The 21,289-nt window shown below is 36.9% G+C and overlaps 1 protein-coding gene across 6 annotated transcripts in view; it reads right to left on the reverse strand.

Annotated features, from left to right (window-relative positions):
* MILR1 (mast cell immunoglobulin like receptor 1) overlaps window positions 1-21,289 on the reverse strand; it is a 267,612-nt gene that overhangs the window by 56,439 nt on the left and 189,884 nt on the right. For all 6 annotated transcript variants that reach the window (XM_053708026.1, XM_053708062.1, XM_053708053.1 and 3 more), the window contains one exon: window positions 6,209-6,271. In XM_053708026.1, coding sequence (XP_053564001.1) covers window positions 6,209-6,271 — 63 coding nt within the window. The remainder of the gene's footprint in view (window positions 1-6,208; window positions 6,272-21,289) is intronic.

Here is a 21,289-nt window from a genome sequence, read left to right on the forward strand (position 1 = left end):
TATTGATATACCTGACTTGGCACCCTGGTTGATGTCCCTATTGCATTGTGAGTGCAGACACACATGGAAGTTATATATATATATATATATATATATATATATATAAAAATATATACAGTATATATATTGATTAGATATTTTTTGTATATAACATAGAGCTTTATCTACAGTATATATCTATCTCCATAAGTTTGTAGCAGCAGGCCAAGTGCTCCTGTATCTACCTTCCACATTCCTCAATATGACCAATCCTGCTGCTTATACAGTTAGACCCCTCAGGAAAAAATAGATAAAGTGCAAGAAAGTGAGTGAAGCAGCGCTAAAAGCACGGATATAGGGTCAAATGACATGATAATATTTAATGTATTAAAAATTAAAGTACATGTGATAAGTATTTTAATACAATATGACAGGTTGATGTAGGGACGTCTCCCAAAAATGCTCATATACAGCAACAGAATAAAAACAGCAATTAAAATTTCTGAATATATAAAAAAATGTGAATACTAGTATGGATACAGTCTCTGCAGCTATGAGAACAATGTGAGTTAGGAAATGCAAGAGAATAGCCTCAATCACCCAATGGCGACAGTGTTCAGGAGGTTTATAGAGGGTATGGACCCTAATGCAATATGTCAGTACAGATATCCCCTCTGCGGATCAGACTGCATCCAGAGGGATTACTAAAACAGTGGGGACAAGAGGTAACCTTGGTTGCCTCAGTTAAAGTTGCTTTGTGAGCCTCTATATCCCCAAGTAGTCTGCAAGCACATCCAGCATGCGTATACAATGTGTGTGAAAGCTCCGGTTGCAGATGTGAAGTCACCTGACTCCCCTCTAGGCTTCAGAGGTCAGATGTGTGATAGCAGTGTCAGCTCAGGGGAATCCGCTGGTCATCAATAGATGCAATGTGCGGTATTTCTAATTGCAGATCCGGGTGGCTTTTGATGGGTGTCAAACACCTCCCTCTATCCAATCTTCTGGACTCCTCAGGGTGGGTATGTGTTGTTAGTAGCGAGGTCGCCATGTATGCCAAAGACCTCGAGTCCAAGGCAAAAACTTGAATAAAAAGCCAAATAATTCTACTAGAAGTGGCAGCAAGTCCTGGTCAATGTGTTTCGCCCGTTAGGGGCTTTATTAAGGACCGAAACGTTCACCTCATTTGGATTATTTTGGAATTCAGAATAAAAGTTTAAAATTTTGTATCAACAAAAGACCTGTGTGCCTCTTTCTCTTTCCACTGTACAGTACACTTATAGGAGAGCACCCAGGCATCTAACCAGAACAGTGAGTGCTTGGATCACACAACAACACACAGTATAAATATATATATATGTGTGTAAATATATGTTGGAAAAATGGTGCCGATATACTTGCTCGATGCAAGGTTGCCACAAACCTTAAATTCTTAAAAAAACTTCACTTTGTTCTTCATTGTCTTCATTCACCAAATCATCTCTACCTTTCCTGCCTATATTGACCACAATAATGTCAAACTTGCTGCAGAAGTGGCATTTGCTTCCCCATCCCATGACCCTCAGCTCTTCCCTTCTGTCTCCATCATTTGTTCATGGTTCTCAGAATTCTCTACCCATTACATTATTTCTGTCTTTCCATATCATCGCATTTTGTATTTATTTTCCTTCTTCCTAAAATGTTTCCCTTTACACAATTCCATTTTTTTGTTGTCCTGTGTTTTGAATGCAATCTACCCTTATTTACATGTTTATGTTCTTTCATAATTATTTCCTTCTAAGGGGTCTCTCCAGATTCTCTAGCTTTATAAGTTCCAATGTTATTTTATAAGAAAATGAGGCCTAGATTTGGAGTTTGGCGGTAGCCGTGAAAACCAGCGTTAGAGGCTCCTAACGCTGGTTTTAGGCTACCTCCGGTATTTGGAGTCACTCAAAATAGGGTCTAACGCTCACTTTTCAGCCGCAACTTTTCCATACCGCAGATCCCCTTACGTAAATTGCGTATCCTATCTTTTCAATGGGATTTTTCTAACTCCGGTATTTAGAGTCGTGTCTGAAGTGAGCGTTAGACATCTAACGACAAAACTCCAGCCGCAGGAAAAAAGTCAGTAGTTAAGAGCTTTCTGGGCTAACGCCGGTTTATAAAGCTCTTAACTACTGTGCTCTAAAGTACACTAACACCCATAAACTACCTATGTACCCCTAAACCGAGGTCCCCCCACATCGCCGCCACTCGATTAATTTTTTTTAACCCCTAATCTGCCGACCGCCACCTACGTTATACTTATGTACCCCTAATCTGCTGCCCCTAACACCGCCGACCCCTATATTATATTTATTAACCCCTAACCTGCCCCCCACAACGTCGCAGCCAGCTACCTACAATAATTAACCCCTAATCTGCCGACCGCAAAGCGCCGCCACCTACGTTATCCTTATGTACCCCTAATCTGCTGCCCCTAACACCGCCGACCCCTATATTATCCAAAGTAGAAAAGATCTGGAGCGCAAAAAGAAAAGGGAACTGCAATAGTGTGAGATCCAACAACACTTTTTATTAGCACGCAATTAAAATCTACTCACAAAATTTCCAAATAAGTCAAGCACATAGCATCAAACATGAAGAGTATTCCGGTGCTTCTCTCACGGCTGTATCCTTGCAAGACTCGGCGTGTGACGTCACCACCCGATCTACTGCCGCGAGATTTCAATCACACCTCTCTACTTCGTCAACTGTCAAACAGTTCAGATTCAAGCATTCGGCGCCTCAACGCGTTTCCCCGCCCCTTCTGGCGGCTTTCTCAAGAGTACCAAATGCTTACAAAAGGCTCCTATTTGTACTGATGCGATACTAGTGCCCCCTTGATATGTCTCACAGATGATGTTTCCGTATGACAGTCATGAGAAGGATGATCGGAACAGCCAATAGAATGCAAGCTCAATCTGATTGGCTGATTGGATCAGCCAATCCGATTGAACTTGATTCTGATTGGCTGATTCCATCAGCCAATCAGAATATTCCTACCTTAATTCCGATTGGCTGATAGAATCCTATCAGTCAATCGGAATTCGAGGGACGCCATCTTGGATGACGTCCCTTAAAGGAACCGTCATTCTTCAGTTGGACGTCGCCGGAAGAAGATGGGTCCGCGGTGGAGGTCTTCAGGATGGAGCCGGTCGTCATCGGATGAAGATAGAAGATGCCGCTTGGATCAAGATGGTTGCCGGTCCGGATAGGATGAAGACTTTGGAACCTCTTCTGGACTTCTTCAGTGGATGTCTAGCCCCCCTTGGGTTGGATGAAGATATTGGAGCCAGGACGGATCGGTGATACCCGGTGAGGTGAAGACAAGGTAGGATGATCTTCAGGGGCTTAGTGTTAGGTTTATTTAAGGGGGGTTTGGGTTAGATTAGGGGTATGTGGGTGGTGGGTTGTAATGTTGGGGGGGGTATTGTATGGTTTTTTTTACAGGCAAAAGAGCTGAACTTCTTGGGGCATGCCCCGCAAAGGGCCCTGTTCAGGGCTGGTAAGGTAAAAGAGCTTTGAACTTTAGTAATTTAGAATAGGGTAGGGCATTTTTTATTTTGGGGGTCTTTGATATTTTATTAGGGGGCTTAGAGTAGGTGTAATTAGTTTAAAATTGTTGTAATATTTTTCTTATGTTTGTAAATATTTTTTTATTTTTTGTAACTTAGTTCTTTTTTATTTTTTGTACTTTAGCTAGTTTATTTCATTGTAGTTATTTGTAGGTATTGTATTTAATTTATTTATTGATAGTGTAGTGTTAGGTTTAATTGTAGGTAATTGTAGGTATTTTATTTAATTAATTTATTGATAGTGTAGTGTTAGGTTTAATTGTAACTTAGGTTAGGATTTATTTTACAGGTAATTTTGTAATTATTTTAACTATTTTAGCTATTAAATAGTTATTAACTATTTAATAGCTATTGTACCTGGTTAAAATAAATACAAAGTTACCTGTAAAATAAATATAAATCCTAAAATAGCTATAATATAATTATAATTTATGTTGTAGCTATATTAGGGTTTATTTTACAGGTAAGTATTTAGCTTTAAATAGGAATAATTTATTTAATAAGAGTTAATTAATTTCGTTAGATTAAAATTATATTTAATTTAGGGGGGTGTTAGTGTTAGGGTTAGACTTAGCTTTAGGGGTTAATACATTTATTAGAATAGCGGTGAGCTCCAGTCGGCAGATTAGGGGTTAATAATTGAAGTTAGGTGTCGGCGATGTTAGGGAGGGCAGATTAGGGGTTAATACTATTTATTATAGGGTTAGTGAGGCGGATTAGGGGTTAATAACTTTATTATAGTAGCGCTCAGGTCCGCTTGGCAGATTAGGGGTTAATAAGTGTAGGCAGGTGGAGGCGACGTTGTGGGGGGCAGATTAGGGGTTAATAAATATAATATAGGGGTCGGCGATGTTAGGGCAGCAGATTAGGGGTACATAGGGATAATGTAAGTAGCGGCGGTTTACGGAGCGGCAGATTAGGGGTTAATAATAATATGCAGGGGTCAGCGATAGCGGGGGCGGCAGATTAGGGGTTAATAAGTGTAAGGTTTGGGGTGTTTAGACTCGGGGTACATGTTAGAGTGTTAGGTGCAGACGTAGGAAGTGTTTCCGCATAGCAAACAATGGGGCTGCGTAAGGAGCTGTTCGCGGCTTTTTTGCAGGTGTTAGGTTTTTTTTCAGCTCAAACAGCCCCATTGTTTTCTATGGGAGAATCGTGCACGAGCACGTTTTTGAGGCTGGCCGCTTGCGTAAGCAACTCTGGTATCGAGAGTTGAAGCTGCGTTAAATATGCTCTACGCTCCTTTTTTGGAGCCTAACGCAGCCTTTATGTGGACTCTCAATACCAGAGTTATTTTTATGGTGCGGCCAGAAAAAAGCCGGCGTTAGCTACGCGGGTCTTTACCGACAAAACTCCAAATCTAGGCCTGAGTGAGGTGTTGTGAATCTCTTGTATAGAATATGCAAATTGGGGAGTTTGGTGAGATGTCTTAGTGAATTTAGCAGTTTCTTCTCTCTCCCCTATCATCCATCTCTCTCCACTATCTCTCTCTTCATCCCACTCTTTCTCATCCCCACCTTCCCTTTCTAGGGGTACAACTACCACTGGCGCAGCAGGTGCAGTGGCACCAGGGCCAAATGTTGGAGGGGGCGTAGCAGCCAGTTTATACATAGGTGTTTATGCCTAAGGGGTCATTATCTGTGTATATATACTCATCATCAATATACTGTGCAGCATCATTATACAGTGCAGCGTGTATCAATGTATAGATATTATGTCATTATACAACACAGCATATTCAGAGTATAGATCTGTGTACTCATCTGGGCATAGTCAGCGTATAGTTATTAACATCATTATACAGTACAGTGTGCTCACTGCTAGTGTATAAATACAGTGTGTAAAAATAGTATTATTATAAGCTGCAGCATTGCCATTATGTGTGTGTATATATATATATATATATATATATATATATATATATATATATATATATATATATATCAGGGCTGTATTGGCCTACCAGGATACCAGGAGATTTCCCGGTGGGCTGCAGCAGCTGGAAAGCTACAATTTAAATGGGTGATTAATAGATGCAATAGGGTTGTAGGGTACCTATATAACCACAATCTGGTATTTTTATTGAATACAAAGTAATATAATTTAATTCTGAAAAAGATATTGGGGAAGGAGTGTCCCACTAATCCCCTTTGAGAAAAATGGGGCATGTGCATTCTACCGACAACAGAAAATAGGGCTGGTCTTCATATTTTTCCCAGGCTGCTTTTTATTCCCAGTCCGGCCCTGATATATATATACTGTGTATATATATATATATATATATATATATATATATATATATATACTCAAAATTATTACACAAACAAGCATGCATATTATTACTATAGCTTCCTATTGAGTTGCCTTCAGGAAGAAGTCAAAACATTTTTGCACCATGCCCTCGGTTGAGTAGGTCCACTAGTGTCCCTATCATATTATTCCCATATTATTCCCACTACATTATCCCTCCTACTCTAAATAATTATCTGTCTCCCTTCTAGACTGGATAATCCATGCCAGGAACAGGGGTCCCTTTGTGACTGGTGTTATTATATAAGACATGAACAGCAATCATGACTCCTGCCTGGTGTAATAGAGATGTACTTATTACAGAAGATACAATCTTATTAACTTACTGTCTCCTGTGTTTTCTGAAAAGAGAATAATACTGTAGTTCTCCTCTGGCTGCTTTTCCATATCTGGACACAAAGATAGAAACCAAATTATACTTTACTAAAATATCTAGCTGTGATAACAAGAACTGATAAACATGTAAAAGTAGGAAATATTTTACTGCAAATGAATGGAAACATATTACTTCATAACCGGTTAGGATTTACATATGCTTTATACACATGTGCAACAGTAAAAATTTGTTTAGTTTCATTTTGTTTTCATTAGTTGAATAAATAATTTCGTTTTGGGAAATTAGTTAAGTTAAAGGGACAGTATACACCAATTTTCATATAACTGCAAGCAATAGACACTACTATAAAGAATAATATGCACAGATACTGATATAAAAATTCAGTATAAAACCATTTAAAAACTTACGCCTAGATTTAGAGTTTTGCGTTAGCCGTCAAAACCAGCGTTAGGGGCTACTAAAGCTGGTTTTGGGCTACCGCTGGTATTTAGAGTCGTGTAGGTAAGGGTCTAACGCTCACTTTCCAGCCGCGACTTTTCCATACCACAGATCCCCCTACGCCATTTGCGTATCCTATCTTTTCAATGGGATCCGGTATTTAGAGTCTTGGCTGAAGTGAGCGTTAGAAATCTAACGACAAGACTCCAGCCGCAGAGAAAAGCCAGGAGTTAAGAGCTTTTTGGGCTAACGCCGGTTCATAAAGCTCTTAACTACTGTGCTCTAAAGTACACTAACACCCATAAACTACCTATGCACCCCTAAACCGAGGTCCCCACACATCGCCGCCACTCTAATAATTTTTTTTAACCCCTAATCTGCCGACCGCACACCGCCGCAACCTACGTTATCCCTATGTACCCCTAATCTGCTGCCCCTAACACTGCCGACCCCTATATTATATTTATTAACCCCTAATCTGCCCCCCCCAACATCGCCACCACCTAACTTCAATTATTAAACCCTAATCTGCCGACCGGACCTCGCTGCTACTCTAATAAATGTATTAACCCCTAAAGCTAAGTCTTACCCTAACCCTAACACCCCCCTAAGTTAAATATAATTTTTATCTAACGAAATAAATTATTTATTATTAAATAAATTATTCCTATTTAAAGCTAAATACTTACCTGTAAAATAAACCCTAATATAGCTACAATATAAAGAATAATTATGTTGTAGCTATTTTAGGATTAATATTTATTTTACAGGCAACTTTGTATTTATTTTAACCATGTACAATAGCTATTAAATAGTTAATAACTATTTAATAGCTACCTAGTTAAAATAATTACAAAATTACCTGTAAAATAAATCCTAACCTAAGTTACAATTAAACCTAACACTACACTATCAATAAATTAATTAAATAAAATACCTACAATTATCTACAATTAAACCTAACACTACACTATCAATAAATTAATTAAATAAAATACCTACAATTATCTACAATTAAACCTAACACTACACTATCAATAAATAAATTAAATACAAATACCTACAAATAAATACAAATAAATAAACTAACTAAAGTATAAAAAATAAAAAAAGAACTAAGTTACAAAAAATAAAAAAATAATTTACAAACATTATAAAAATATTACAACAATTTTAAGCGAATTACACCTACTCTAAGCCCCCTAATAAAATAACAAAGCCCCCCAAAATAAAAAAATGCCCTACCCTATTCTAAAATAAAAATTGAAAAGCTCTTTTACCTTACCAGCCCTTAAAAGGGCCTTTTGCGGGGCATGCCCCAAAGAAAACAGCTCTTTTGCCGGTAAAAAAAACCCATACAATACCCCCCCAACATTACAACTCACCACCCACATACCCCTAATCTAATCCAAACGCCCCTTAAATAAACCTAACACTAAGCCCCTGAAGATCTTCCTACCTTGTCTTCACCATGCCGGGTATCACCGATCCGTCCACAAGAGGCTCCGAAGTCTTCATCCAAGCCCAAGCGGGGGCTGAAGAGATCCATCATCTGGCTGAAGTCTTGATCCAAGCGGGGGCTGAAGAGATCCATCATCCGGCTGAAGTCTTGATCCAAGTGGGGGCTGAAGAGATCCATCATCCGGCTGAAGTCTTGATCCAAGCGGGGGCTGAAGAGATCCATCATCCGGATGAAGTCTTGATCCAAGCGGGGGCTGAAGAGATCCATCATACGGCTGAAGTCTTGATCCAAGCGGGGGCTGAAGAGATCCATCATCCGGCTGAAGTCTTCTATCAAGCGGCATCTTCAATCTTCTTTCTTCCGGATCCATCTTCATCCCGCCGACGCGGAACATCCATCCTGGCCGACGACTTCCCAACGAATGACGGTTCCTTTAAGGGACGTCATCCAAGATGGCGTCCCTCGAATTCCGATTGGCTGATAGGAACAGCCAATAGGAACAGCCAATAGAATGCGAGCTCAATCTGATTGGCTGATTGGATTAGCCAATCAGAATTTTCCGACCTTAATTCCGATTGGCTGATAGAATCCTATCAGCCAATCGGAATTCGAGGGACGTCATCTTGGATGACGTCCCTTAAAGAAACCGTCATTCGTCGGGAAGTCGTCGGCCAGGATGGATGTTCCGCGTCGGCGGGATGAAGATGGATCCGGAAGAAAGAAGATTGAAGATGCCGCTTGATAGAAGACTTCAGCCGGATGATGGATCTCTTCAGCCCCCCGCTTGGATCAAGACTTCAGAGCCTCTTGTGGACGGATCGGTGATACCCGGCGTGGTGAAGACAAGGTAGGAAGATCTTCAGGGGCTTAGTGATAGGTTTATTTAAGGGGGGTTTGGGTTAGATTAGGGGTATGTGAGTGGTGGGTTGTAATGTTGGGGGGGGTATTGTATGTTTTTTTTACAGGCAAAAGAGCTGTTTTCTTTGGGGCATGCCCCGCAAAAGGCCCTTTTAAGGGCTGGTAAGGTAAAAGAGCTTTTCCATTTTTATTTTAGAATAGGGTAGGGCATTTTTTTATTTTGGGGGGCTTTGTTATTTTATTAGGGGGCTTAGAGTAGGTGTAATTAGCTTAAAATTGTTGTAATATTTTTATAATGTTTGTAACTTATTTTTTTATTTTTTGTAACTTAGTTCTTTTTTTATTTTTTGTACTTTAGTTAGTTTATTTAATTGTATTTATTTGTAGGTATTTGTATTTAATTTATTTATTGATAGTGTAGTGTTAGGTTTAATTGTAACTTAGGTTAGGATTTATTTTACAGGCAATTTTGTAATTATTTTAGCTAGGTAACTATTAAATAGTTATTAACTATTTAATAGCTATTGTACCTTGTTAAAATAAATACAAAGTTGCCTGTAAAATAAATATTAATCCTAAAATAGCTACAATATAATTATTCGTTATATTGAAGCTATATTAGGGTTTATTTTACAGGTAAGTATTTAGCTTTAAATAGGAATAATTTATTTAATAATAAATAATTTATTTCGTTAGATAAAAATTATATTTAACTTAGGGGGGTGTTAGGGTAAGACTTAGCTTTAGGGGTTAATACATTTATTAGAGTAGCGGCGAGGTCCGGTCGGCTGATTAGGGGTTAATAATTGAAGTTAGGTGTCGGCGATGTTAGGGAGGGCAGATTAGGGGTTAATATTATTTATTTAAGGGTTTTTGAGGCGGGAGTGAGGCGGATTAGGGGTTAATAACTTTATTAGAGTAGCTGTGAGGTCCGGTCGGCAGATTAGGGGTTAATAATTGTAGGTAGGTGGCGGCGACATTGGGTGCGGCAGATTAGGGGTTAATAAATATAATATAGGGGTCAGTGGTGTTAGGGGCAGCAGATTAGGGGTACATAGGTATAATGTAGGTTGCGGCGGTGTACGGAGCGGCAGATTAGGGGTTAAAAGTGTAATACAGGGGTCAGCGATAGCGGGGGCGGCAGATTAGGGGTTAATGAGTGTAAGTTTAGGGGTGTTTAGACTCGGGGTACATGTTAGGGTGTTAGGTGCAGACTTAGGAAGTGTTTCCCCATAGGAAACAATGGGGCTGCGTTAGGAGCTGAACGCTGCTTTTTTGCAGTTTTTTTTCAGCTCAAACGGCCCCATTGTTTCCTATGGGGGAATCGTGCACGAGCACGTTTTTGAAGCTGTCCGCGTCCGTAAGCACCGCTGGTATTGAGAGTTGCAGTGGCGGTAAATATGCCTGTAAGCTCCCTTTTTGGAGCCTAACGCAGGCATTCTGTGAACTCTAAATACCAGCGGTATTTAAAAGGTGCGGGGGAAAAAAAGCACGCGTAGCTAACGCACCCCTTCTAATGCAAAACTCTAAACCTAGCCGTCTATTAGAAGCTTCCAGTTTAGCTCTGTTTAATAAAAGGTTACTGGAACACCCACTGCAAGTGGGAAATAGCAGACACTCCCCCCTTCCTTTGCATATGAAAAGACCCTTTACACAAACAGAAGCAAGCTGGAGTAGGTATACGTCGATATTCTCCTAAAACTTTGGGGCTTGGTTAGGAGTCTGAAAATCAGAGAAATGTTATTTAAAAATAAGTAAAACTTTCAATTAAAAAAAACAAAAAAACTGTATGGACTATATAAATGGATCATCTACAAAACATTTATGCAAGGAAAAATCTAGTGTATAATGTCCCTTTAAGTTAAAAAATTATTTTGTTTCGGCAAATTAGTTATGTTAAGTTAAATCGTTTTTCGGATCCATTTGTTATTTCGGATCCATTCGTTATTTCGGATCAATTCTTTATTCATATTCATTATTTTATTCTAAAGTTCACAATAGAATAATGAATATATGAATAAAGAATGGATCCAAAATAACGAACAGATCCGAAAAACGATTTAACTTAACACATAACTAATTTTCCGAAACAAAATTATCTAAACCGTCGTTCCCTGACACTAAATAAAGCTATTAACCGCGAAACCGCCGCCCCCACATCGCCAACACTAACTAAACCTATTAACCCCTAAACCGCTGCACCCCTCATTGCCAACACTAACTAAACTTATTAACCCCTAAACTGAAGCCCCCACATCGCCAACACTAACTAAACCTATTAACCTCTAAACCGCCATTCCTAGACACAAAAATAAATCTATTAACCCCCTAAACCGCCGCGCCCCCATATTGCTGACACTAACTAAACCTATTAACCTCTAAACCGCCATTCTCCGACATCGCAATTACTAAATCAAATAATTAACCTCATAACTGCCATCCCCCACATCTAAACTAGCTAAATAAACTATTAACACTAACTAAACCTATTAACCCCTAAACCATCACCATTCTCCGACATCGCTGACACTAAATAAACCTATTAACCTCTAAACCGCTGCCCCCCCACATCGCCAAAACTAATTAAACCTATTAACCTCTAAACCTCTGTCCGCCCACATCGCAAACACTAAATCAAATAATTAACCTCTAAACCGCCATCCCCCCACATCTAAACTAGTTAATGAAACTATTAACCCCTAAACCTTACACCCCCTAGCTTTAACATAATTAAAATACACCTAAAATAAAGTTACAATTATTAACTAACAGCTAGATTACGAGTTATGCGTTAGGGTAAAAAAGCAGCGTTAAGAGGTCCTAACGCTGCTTTTTCCCTACCGCTGCTATTACGAGTCTTGAAGGTTTAGGGTCACCGCACACTTCTTTGGCCTTACCGCAAAACGACTTACGTAAACTTCGTAAAGTCTTTTTTCTATGGGACTTCCATAGCGCCGGTATTACGAGTCTGTCCTGGGAGGCCAAAAAGTGAGCGGTACACCCTACCCCGCCCTACCCCGTCAAGAGTCCTAACGCATTTAAAAGTCAGTAGTTAAGAGTTTTATGGTACAATGCTGTAACATAAAACTCATAACTAAAGTGCTAAAAAGTACACTAACACCCATAAACTACCTATTAACCCCTAAACCGAGGCCCTCCCGCATCGCAAACACTATAATACAAATTTTAACCCCTAATCTGCCGCTCCGGACACCGCTGCCACCTACATTATATTTATTAACCCCTAATCTGTGGCCCTTAATGTCGTCGCCACTATAATAAACATATTAACCCCTAAACTGCCGCACTTCCGCCTCGCAAACATTAGTTTAATATTATTAACCCCTAATCTGCCGTCCCTAACATCAACACCACCTACCTACATTTATTAACCCCTAATCTGCCTCCCCCAATGTCGCCGCCACTATATTAAATTTATTAACCCCTAAACCTAAGTCTAACCCTAACACCCCCTAATTGAAATATAATTTAAATAAATCTAAATACAATTACTATCATTAACTACATTATTCCTATTTAAAACTAAATACTTACCTATAAAACAAACCCTAAGCTAGCTACAATATAACTAATAGTTACATTGTAGCTAGCTTAGGATTTATTTTTATTTTACAGGCAAGTTTGTATTTATTTTAACTAGGTACAATAGTTATTAAATAGTTATTAACTATTTAATAACTACCTAGCTAAAATAAATACAAAAGTACCTGTAAAATAAAAACTAACCTAAGTTACAATAACACCTAACACTACACTATAATTAAATAAATTTACTAAATTAAATACAATTAAATCAATTAAATTAAATTAGCTAAAGTACAAAAAACAAACAAACACTAAATTACAGAAAATAATAAACAAATTACAGATATTTAAACTAATTACACCTAATCTAATAGCCCTATCAAAATAAAAAAGCCTCCCCCCAAAATAAAAAAAAACCCTAGCCTAACCTAAACTACCAATAGCCCTTAAAAGGGCCTTTTGCGGGGCATTGCCCCAAAGAAATCAGCTCTTTTACCTGTAAAAAAAATACAAACAAGAGCTAACTGCCCTTTTAAGGGCAATGCCCATCAAAATGCCCTTTTCAGGGCAATGGGGAGCTTAGGTTTTTTTAGTTAGGTTTTTATTTGGGAGGTTGGTTGTGTGGGTGGTGGGTTTTACTGTTGGGGGGGTGTTTGTATTTTTTTTTTACAGGTAAAAGAGCTGATTACTTTGGGACAATGCCCCACAAAAGGCCCTTTTAAGGGCTATTTGTAGTTTAGTTTAGGCTAGGGTTTTTTTTATTTTTGGGGAGGCTTTTTTTTATTTTTATAGGGCTATTAGATTAGGTGTAATTAGTTTAAATATCTGTAATTTGTTTATTATTTTCTGTAATTTAGTGTTTCTTTTGTAATTTAGCTAATTTAATTTATTTAATTGTATTTAATTTAGTAAATTTATTTAATTGTAGTGTAGTGTTAGGTGTTAGTGTAACTTAGGTTAGGTTTTATTTTACATGTAAATTTGTATTTATTTTAGCTAGGTAGTTATTAAATAGTTAATAACTATTTAATAACTATTCTATCTAGTTAAAATAAATAAACTTGCCTGTAAAATAAAAATAAACACTAAGCTAGATACAATGTAACTATTAGTTATATTGTAGCTATCTTAGGGTTTATTTTATAGGTAAGTATTTAGTTTTAAATAGGAATAATTTAGTTAATGATATGAATTTTTAGTTAGATTTATTTTAATTATATTTAAGTTAGGGGGTGTTAGGGTTAGGGTTAGACTTAGGTTTAGGGGTTAATACATTTAGTATAGTGGCGACAACATTGGGGGCGGCAGATTAGGTGTTAATAAATGTAGGTAGGTGGCGGCGATGTTAGGGGAGGCAGAATAGGGGTTAATAATATTTAACTAATGTTTGCGAGGTGGGAGTGTGGCGGTTTACGGGTTAATATGTTTATTATAGTGGCGGCGATGTTGGGGGCGGCAGATTAGGGGTTAATAAGTGTAGGTAGGTTGCAGCGACATTGGGTGCGGGAGATTAGGGGTTAATAAATATAATGTAGATGGCGGCGATGTTGGCGGCAGCAGATTAGGGGTTCATAAGTGTAAGATTAGGGGTGTTTAGACATGTTCATGTTAGGGTGTTAGGTGTAAACATAAATTTTATTTCCCCATAGAAATAAATGGGGCTGCATTACTGAGCTTTACACAGCTTTTTTGCAGGTGATAGACTTTTTCTCAGCCGGCTCTCCCCGTTGATTCCTATGGGGAAATCGTGCACAAGCACATACAACCAGCTCACCGCTGACTTAAGCAGCGCTGGTATTGAAGTGCGGTAATGAGCAAAATTTTGCTCAACGCTCACTTCTTGTCTTTTTAACGACGAGTTTGTAAAAACTCGTAATACCAGCGCTGCATGTAAGTGAGCGGTGAGGGAAAACTGCTCGTTAGCACCGCACAGCTCAAAACGAAAAACTCATAATCTAGCCGTAACATATTTAAAAATAAATACAAACTTACCTGTGAAATAAAAATAAAACGTAAACTAGTTACAATATTACTATTTACTAACTACCTAGTTAAAATAAATACAAACTTACCTGTGAAATAAAATAAAACCTAAGCTTAAACTAAAAAAAAATAACATTACTTGTTTAAAAAAATCTAATTATACCAAAAATAGGAAAAACCTAACATTACTAAAAATAATAAAACCTAACATTACTAAAAAAAATAAACACTAAAATTAAAAAACTACCATTACAAAAATAACGAAATTATACAAAATTATAAATTATTCCTATTCTAAAACCCTGTTTAAAAAAACCAAAACCCCAAAATTAAAAAAAAAACTAATTTATATTATCCCTTTTAGCCTTTTGTAGGGCATTGCCCTAAAGTTAACAGCTCTTTTGCTAATAAATTAAACAAATACCCCTAACATTACAACCCCCCCAAATTAAAAAAACAAAGTAAAAAAAAACTAATCTACCCATTGCCCCGAAAAGGGCATTTGTATGGGCATTGCCCATAAAGGGGCATCCAGCTCTTTTACAGCCCATTACAAATAAAAAAAGCCTTAATCTAAAAAAAAAACACCACAAAAATAAAAAAATACCATTACTAAAAATAAAAAATAAAAACTTATTCAAAATAATAAAAATTATTCTAATACCCCTGTTTAAAAAAAAAAACACCCCCCAAAATATAAAAACCCTAATCTATCATAAACTACCAATAGCCCTTAAAGGGGCCTTTTTAGGACATTACCCTAAAGTTAACAGCTCTTTTGCCAAAAATTAAAACCACCCCCTAACATTACAAACCCCCACCACCCAAAACCACCAAAATAAAAAAAACATAACTAAAAAAACGAATCTACCCATTGCCCCGAAAAGGGCATTTGTAAGGGCATTCAGCTCTTTTAAAGCCCATTAAAAATAAAAAAGCCCTAATCTAAAAAAAAAAAAAACCACACCAAAAACAAAAAAAACCTAACACTAACCTCAAAATCAGTACTCACAGTTCATGAATTTTTCAGCCAATAGGAATGCAACGGTACCCTCATATAAAAGGGGTACCTTGCATTTAATCTTCAGTGTGCGGCGGATGATCGCATGAAGAGGACCTCCACGTCGGACCAATGGACCTCCGCCTGAACTTCCGCCTCTGCGCATCCACCGACCGCTAATCCTTTGCTAGAATGAAGATAGAAGATGCCGGTCCCGTGATGGATGCAGATGGAGCCGTCTGGATGAAGATCTTTCGCCAGACTTCAGGAACTGCGAGTACTGATTTTTTTGATTTTTTTTTTAGATTAGGGCTTTTTTATTTTTAATGGGCTGTAAAACAGCTGAATGCCCTTTTAAGGGCAATGCCCATACAAATGCCCTTTTCAGCGCAATGGGTAGATTAATTTTTTTAGTTAGGTTTTATTTATTTTGGGGATTTGGGAGGGTGAGGGTTTATAATGTTAGGGGTATTTGTTTAATTTTTTGGGGCAAAAGAGCTGAATGCCCTTTTAAGGGCAATGCCCATACAAATGACCTTTTCAGGGAAATGGGTAGATTTGTTTTTTTTAGTTAGGTTTTATTTATTTTGGGGATTTGGGGGGGTGGGGGTTTATAATGTTAGGGGTATTTGTTTAATTTTTGGGGGCAAAAGAGCTGTTAACTTAAGGGCAATGCCCTACAAAAGGCCCTTTTAAGGGCTATTGGTAGTTTATTATAGATTTTTTTTTTTTGGGGTGTTTTTTTTTAGAATATTAGAATATTTTTTATTATTTTGAATAATTTCGTTTGTTATTTTTTGTAATGGTATTTTTTTTATTTTTGGGGTGCTTTTTTATACAGGTATTAGAATAGGAATATTTTTTATTATTTTGGATAATTTCATTTGTTAATTTTTTGTAATGGTAGTTTTTTTTATTTTTTTAAATTTTAGTGTTTATTATTTTTTGTAATAGTAGTTTTAATTTTTTTGTAATGTTAGGTTTTATTATTTTTAGTAATGGTAGGTTTTTTATTTTTGGTATTCGATTTTTTAAACTAGTAATGTTAGTTTTTTTTAAGTTTAAACTTATTTTACAGGTAAGTTTGTATTCATTTTATCTAGGTAGTTAGTAAATAGTAATATTGTAACTAGCTTAGGTTTTATTTTTATTTCACAAGTAAGTTTGTATTTATTTTTAAATAGGTTAGTTAATAATTGTAACTTTACTTTAGGTGTATTTTAATTAGGTTAAAATTAGGGTGTGTTATGTTTAGGGGTTAATAGTTTAATGTGGGGGATGGCAGTTTAGAGGTTAAGTATTTTATTTAGTGTTTGCAATGTGGGGGGACGACGGTTTAGGGTTTAATAGGTTTATTTAGTTTTGGCGATATGGGGGGCGGCGGTTTAGAGGTTAATAGGTTTTGTTAGTGTTGGTGATGTGGGGGGTGGCGGTTTAGAGGTTAATAGGTTTAGTTAGTGTTGGCGATGTGTGGGGGCGGCGGTTTAGGGGTTAATAGGTTTAGATAGTGTCGGGAAACGGCGGTTTAGAGATTAATAGGTTTAGTTAGTGTTGGCAATGTCGGGGAACGATGGTTTAGAGGTTAATAGGTTTAGTTAGTGTCAGGGAATGGCGGTTTAGAGGTTAATAGGTTTAGTTAGTGTCGCGATGTCAGGGGAACGGCGGTTTAGAGGTTAATAGGTTTAGTTAGTGTCGGCGAATGCCGGTTTAGGGGTTAATAGCTTTATTGAGTGTTTAAGTTAGTGTTGGCGATGTTGGGAACTGCGGTTTAGATTAGAACAATGAAAAGAATATGAATAAGGAATGGATCCGAAAATTCCGAAACTGATTTATTTGTTTTCCGAATTTTCATTATGGTGCTGATTCGGAAATTCAGATTCATCCGAATCTCTGAATCGGCCAAAACGAATTGCACATGTCTATACCATGATAGTATCTTTCCTCTTAAAAGCACAATCTCGTACAAATATGACATGCTCTTTTTTTTGTCAAAGAAAACATATTTTGTATTACAGTGCCTAGAAAGCTATGTTTATGTGCTAATGAATTAGAACAGGTAATTATTCATTATAATTTCCCTTTAAACTAGAAATACATTGTTGGTGAAAATGTTCTATAATGGAAGCAAATTAATCACATAATGGAGACATTGAAATTAAAGGGATACTAAACCCAATTTTTTTCTTTAATAATTCAGATACAGCATGCAATTTTAAGCAACTTTCTAATTTTCTCCTATTATCAATTTTTTTGTTCTCTTGCTATCTTTATTTAAAAAGCAAGAATATAAAGCTTAGGAGTCAGCTCATTTTAGGTTCAGCACCCTGGGTAGCGCTTGCTTATTGGTCGCTACATTTAGCCACCAATAAGCTAGTGTAACCCAGGTTTTGAACCAAAAATGGGCCAGCTCCTAAGCTTAACATGCCTGCTTTTTAAATAAAGATAGCAAGAGAACAAAGAAAATGTGATAATCAAAGTAAATTAGGAAGTTGCTTAAAATTGCATGCTATAACTGAATCATTAAAGAAACAAATTGGGTTTAGTATCCTTTTAATAGAATATATTCCATGAATGGAAGATAATGCCTTTAAATAATTCAGGTTTTTATATTTTGCAACAGATATATTTTGTAGACACCCACTTTAAAATCAATGGTAAATTAGTTTGAGAGATTGCCTAGTGCAGCCAATCAAGTGCAGCACCATAGGAGCTATGGGATACTATGTGGAAAAAAAACTGAACTGTGTATTTGATGACATAAGCAGTGTATTCTCTGTACAGCACTGTTACTTTATAGAGTTTGATTTCTAGTCTACCCTGAATTGTTAATACACAGTGCTTAGTTTTTAGGGTCTGGAGCGGTAACTTTTGATACTAAACAGATCATTGTGAAACTCATATGTCACCCTACTGTCCCTAAATATTGTTAGGTGATTGATATTATTATTCACAGTAACTGTACAATGGAATACACAGATGGGAAACAGTGCTGAATTAAACAATCACAGAGGCATTCTTAAAGTAGTTCATTAGGTTAACAGCAAAGGATGCTCTTTAATAAAGGGACATAAATGCTACTACATTGTTTTGCAACAAATTTTCTTCTTTTTTTAATTTTTCCTCTTTTAATATTTAACCCCTCACTTCACATGTTATAAACCCCACGAAAGCACCAAACATTCCCTTATTTTAAGGCTTAAATATGTAGTGCAAGGGACAGTTTAGTCAAAATTAAACTTTCATGATTCAGATAGCGCATGCAACTTTCCAACTTACTTTTGTCATCAAATTTGCTTGTTCTCTTTGTAGTCTTTGTTGAAATGTAAATCTATGTAGGCTCATATGCAAATTTACAGGCCCTTGAAGGCCTCCTCTTATCTCCGTGCATTTTGACAGTTTTTCATGGGTAGATAGCGCTAGTTCATATGTGCCATATAGATAATATTGTGCTCACTCACGTGGAGTTATTTATGAGTCAGCAGTAATTGGCTAAAATGCAAGTCTGTCAAAAGAACTGAAATAAGGGGGCAGTTTGCAGAGCCTTAGATACAAGGTAATCACATAGGTAAAAAGTATATTAATATAACAGTGTTGGTTATGATAAAGGGATTATCTATCTTTTTGAACAATAATAATTCTGGAGTAGACTGTCCCTTTAAACTTGCACTCCTTGGATATTATCATTCTGCTCCAGAAAAGGACACCACCAGTGATTAGAGTATACACATGTATACCTGTTTCTTATTTGCTCACCAGCTGTAAAATAAAATGTCCCTTTAAAAGTGTATTTAAAGGACCAGTAAATGCAGTAGATTTGCATAATCAACAAATGCAAGATAACAAGACAATGCTATAGCACTTAGTCTGAACTTCAAATGAGTAGTAGATTTTGTTCTGAAAAATCTGAAAGTTATGTCTATTTCCACTCCTCCTGTATCATGTGACAGCCATCAGCCAATCACAAATGCATACACGTACCATGTGACAGCCATCAGCCATTCACAAATGCATATACGTATAAGCTGTATATGGCAGCAGTTTTGCTGTATACTTTAAAGAATTTATACATTTGCAAGAGCACTAAATGGCAGTAGTGTTTGCAACCAAGTAGTGCTCCAGACATGTGCATGTTACCTACCTAGATATGCTCTTTTTAACCCCTTAATGACCAGACCATTTTTCTATTTTTTTACCGTTAAGTACCAGGGCTGTTTTTACATTTCTGCGGTGTTTGTGTTTAGCTGTAATTTTCCTCTTACTCATTTACTGTACCCACACATATTATATACCGTTTTTCTCGCCATTAAATGGACTTTCTAAAGATACCATTACTTTCATAATATCTTATAATTTACTATAAAAAATATAAATGATGATGAAAAAATGGAAAAAACACACACTTTTTCTAACTTTGACCCCCAAAATCTGTTACACATCTACAACCACCAAAAGACAACCATGCTAAATAGTTTCTAAATTTTGTCCTGAGTTTAGAAATACCCAATATTTACATGTTCTTTCCTTTTTTGCAAGTTATAGGGCAATAAGTACAAGTAGCATTTTTCTATTTCCAAACCATTTTTTTTTTTCAAAATTAGCGCTAGTTACATTGTAACACTGATATCTGTCAGGAATCCCTGAATATCCCTTCACATGCATATATTTTTTTTTCGTAGACAACCCAAAGTATTGATCTAGGCCCATTTTGGTATATTTCATGCCACAATTTCACCGCCAAATGTGATCAAATAAAAAAAAAAAGTTAACTTTTTCACAAACGTTAGGTTTCTCACTGAAATGATTTACAAACAGCTTGAGCAATTATGCCACAAATGGTTGTAAATTCTTCTCTGGGATCCCCTTTGTTTAGAAATAGCAGACATATATGGCTTTGGCATTGCTTTTTGGTAATTAAAAGGCCGCTAAATGTTGCTGCGCACCACACTTGTATTATGCCCAGCAGGGAAGGGGTTAATTAGGTAGCTTGTAGGGTTAATTTGAGCTTTAGTGTAGAGATCAGCCTCCCACCTGACACATCCCACCCCCTGATCCCTCTCAAACAGCTCTCTTCCCTCCCCCACCCCCCAAAGGTCACCCCCATCTTAAGTACTGGCAGAAGGTCTGCCAGTATAAAAATAAGCTTTTTTTGTTTGTTTTGTTTTTATTTTATTTTTAAATATATTCTGCAATGTAGGATATGCCCTTACTCCCCCAACCTCCCTATTGTAGAGTTTTTGTTATATATAGAATTTATCATTTCATATTACCATCTAAAAGTGTTTAACGTCCCTTTAAACAAAAAAGTGCTTTCCTTTACTGAACTCCTGTTTCTTTGAAAGCACCAAAGACACAGATGCCTCTGGCTTTAAACACTTGCCTTGCAAATACTCAGTCCTGTGTATTACCCCCATAATAGCTGTAGACTTACAAGAGCGTGGGACTATTGTCAATATTACATTTTTTAAAGGGACATTTTACTGTAAAAATAAAATGCTCTATTTAAATAAATCATTTTATTTTTATACAAAAAATAAGTTTCTTTGACAGTGTGTGTGTAACCCTTACATAGTTAAAGTTGTTCTTCTGTCTGTCCCACATGACAATACAATACAGCTGTTGAGCAAATGAGAAACACGCATACATGTGTATGCTCTCATCATTGGTCGGTCTTATCTGGAGCAAAATGATGAGGAGTGCAAGATGACTACAAATTTAACACTCTTGAAGGAGTTAAGCACATATTGAAATAAGGAAATGTGTGGTGCTTGTATGATGTTTATTAC

Source organism: Bombina bombina, chromosome 1 (assembly GCF_027579735.1).
Source record: "Bombina bombina isolate aBomBom1 chromosome 1, aBomBom1.pri, whole genome shotgun sequence".
Taxonomy (NCBI): domain Eukaryota; kingdom Metazoa; phylum Chordata; class Amphibia; order Anura; family Bombinatoridae; genus Bombina; species Bombina bombina.